We start from the raw sequence: 1,664 nt of genomic DNA on the forward strand, positions 1-1,664 counted from the left end.
GAAAGTCGACGTATACGTAAAGCGATTGAAAGAACGGAAAGGAGGACTAAGAATCTCCAACGACAACTGGCAGTGCTACATTTGCTACAAGCACTTCAGCGTCCGTCCATCTATCGCTGTTCTCCATACTTGCGAAATAAGTTGGCATGCTTAAAGTATGTTTACACGGCGTTTTAAATCATCGCGGGTGAGGGCTTTTTCATACGTGTTTGGCCAATCAATGTCTACTTACGTCACGATTAGTACCAGTTGTGCTGGTTAGACCCTGCTCCGGAGTAGGAGCTAATTTGGTTCTCGAAAAAGGCAGTCCGGTACTAAAATCGCACACCCAGTTCCGGCGGTGCGAACACGCCGAAAAGTGGGTAGTTCCACAATTAGTTCTGGTACTATGAAAAGGTTCCTGCGGTGCGAAAGGCCCTTATTTCCACAGTTTGCAGGCATAAGGCTTCTCTCCGGTGTGAACTGCAATGTGCCTGTTAAGGGTTCCTTTTTGAGTGAAACTTAGTCCACATTGAGGGCAGATGTAAGGTTTCTCTCCAGTGTGAATTCTCTTGTGCCTTTTAAGGGTTCCTTTATTAATGAAACTTTTCCCACATTGTTGGCAGGTGTAAGGCTTCTCTCCAGTGTGAATTCTCAAATGGATTTCGAGGCTTGCTTTTTTGGTTAAACTTTTTCCACATTGGTGGCAGTTGAAATATCTCTCTCTAGAGTGACTACTCATATGGACTTTGAGGTTTCCTTGTTGACAGAAACTCTTTCCACACTGTTGGCAGGTATAAGGCTTATCTCCAGTATGAATTCTCATGTGGTTTTTAAGGCCTCCTTTTCGAATGAAACTATTTCCACACAGTTTGCAGGCATAAGGCTTCTCTCCGGTGTGAACTGCAATGTGCCTGTTAAGGGTTCCTTTTTGAGTGAAACTTAGTCCACATTGAGAGCATGTGTAAGGTTTCTCTCCTGTGTGAATTCTCTTGTGCCTATTAAGGGTTGCTTTTTTAATGAAACTTTTTCCACATTGTTGGCAGGTGTAAGGCTTCTCTCCAGTGTGAATTCTCAAATGGATTTCGAGGCTTGCTTTTTTAGTGAAACTCTTTCTACACTGTTGGCAGATGAAATGACTTCTAGCTCCTGTGTTTTGAGCTCTCTTTTGTGAAGTCGGTTTAGTTTGTGGGCAACTAAACAAATTTTCTCCAGTGAAATCATTTTTCTCACACTGATCTTTGTCTTCCATTTCATTTAGTTTTTCACTTTTCTTTTTCAGCAGCATCAGGTCTAAAGCAGAAAGAGACAAATACAAGTTAATCCCATTTTAATGGCACAAAGTAGGGCTGCAGCATTAAATCATAACATAAAATGAAATTATGAAAATCATCGACAACGATTCTCATTATCGATTAGTCGGGTCTGCCCTCAGTGCACATCCAACTTCAGACAGTTGCGTCAAATTACAGCACTGAATTACCATTTCTATGGACAAAATGCATCTAAAAATAGTGGAGGAAACAGAATGAGATGCTGCGGGAGAGTTACGTGCTCCAAGCTGCCCAAAACATGAGAATTCTTTATTTTAAGCTTTAAGCTAATGCATTAGCGTAATGGCTTGCCCTGTCACCCAGCTAACCATTTTTGGTTCTCAGAACGTTCTGGGAATGTTAGTTCCCTTT

At 41.8% G+C, this 1,664-nt stretch overlaps 1 protein-coding gene across 1 annotated transcript; it reads right to left on the reverse strand.

The window, feature by feature from the left end:
• Positions 1-406: 406 nt before the first annotated feature.
• On the reverse strand, positions 407-1,267 carry LOC107571370 (gastrula zinc finger protein XlCGF8.2DB-like). The gene has a single exon (XM_016257689.1). The coding sequence runs from the start codon at positions 1,265-1,267 to the stop codon at positions 419-421; it is 849 nt and encodes a 282-aa protein (XP_016113175.1). The 3' UTR covers positions 407-418.
• Between the last annotated feature and the right edge of the window lie 397 nt (positions 1,268-1,664).

The sequence above is a fragment of the Sinocyclocheilus grahami genome, unplaced genomic scaffold (assembly GCF_001515645.1).
Source record: "Sinocyclocheilus grahami isolate Dianchi unplaced genomic scaffold, SAMN03320097.WGS_v1.1 scaffold1587.1, whole genome shotgun sequence".
Taxonomy (NCBI): domain Eukaryota; kingdom Metazoa; phylum Chordata; class Actinopteri; order Cypriniformes; family Cyprinidae; genus Sinocyclocheilus; species Sinocyclocheilus grahami.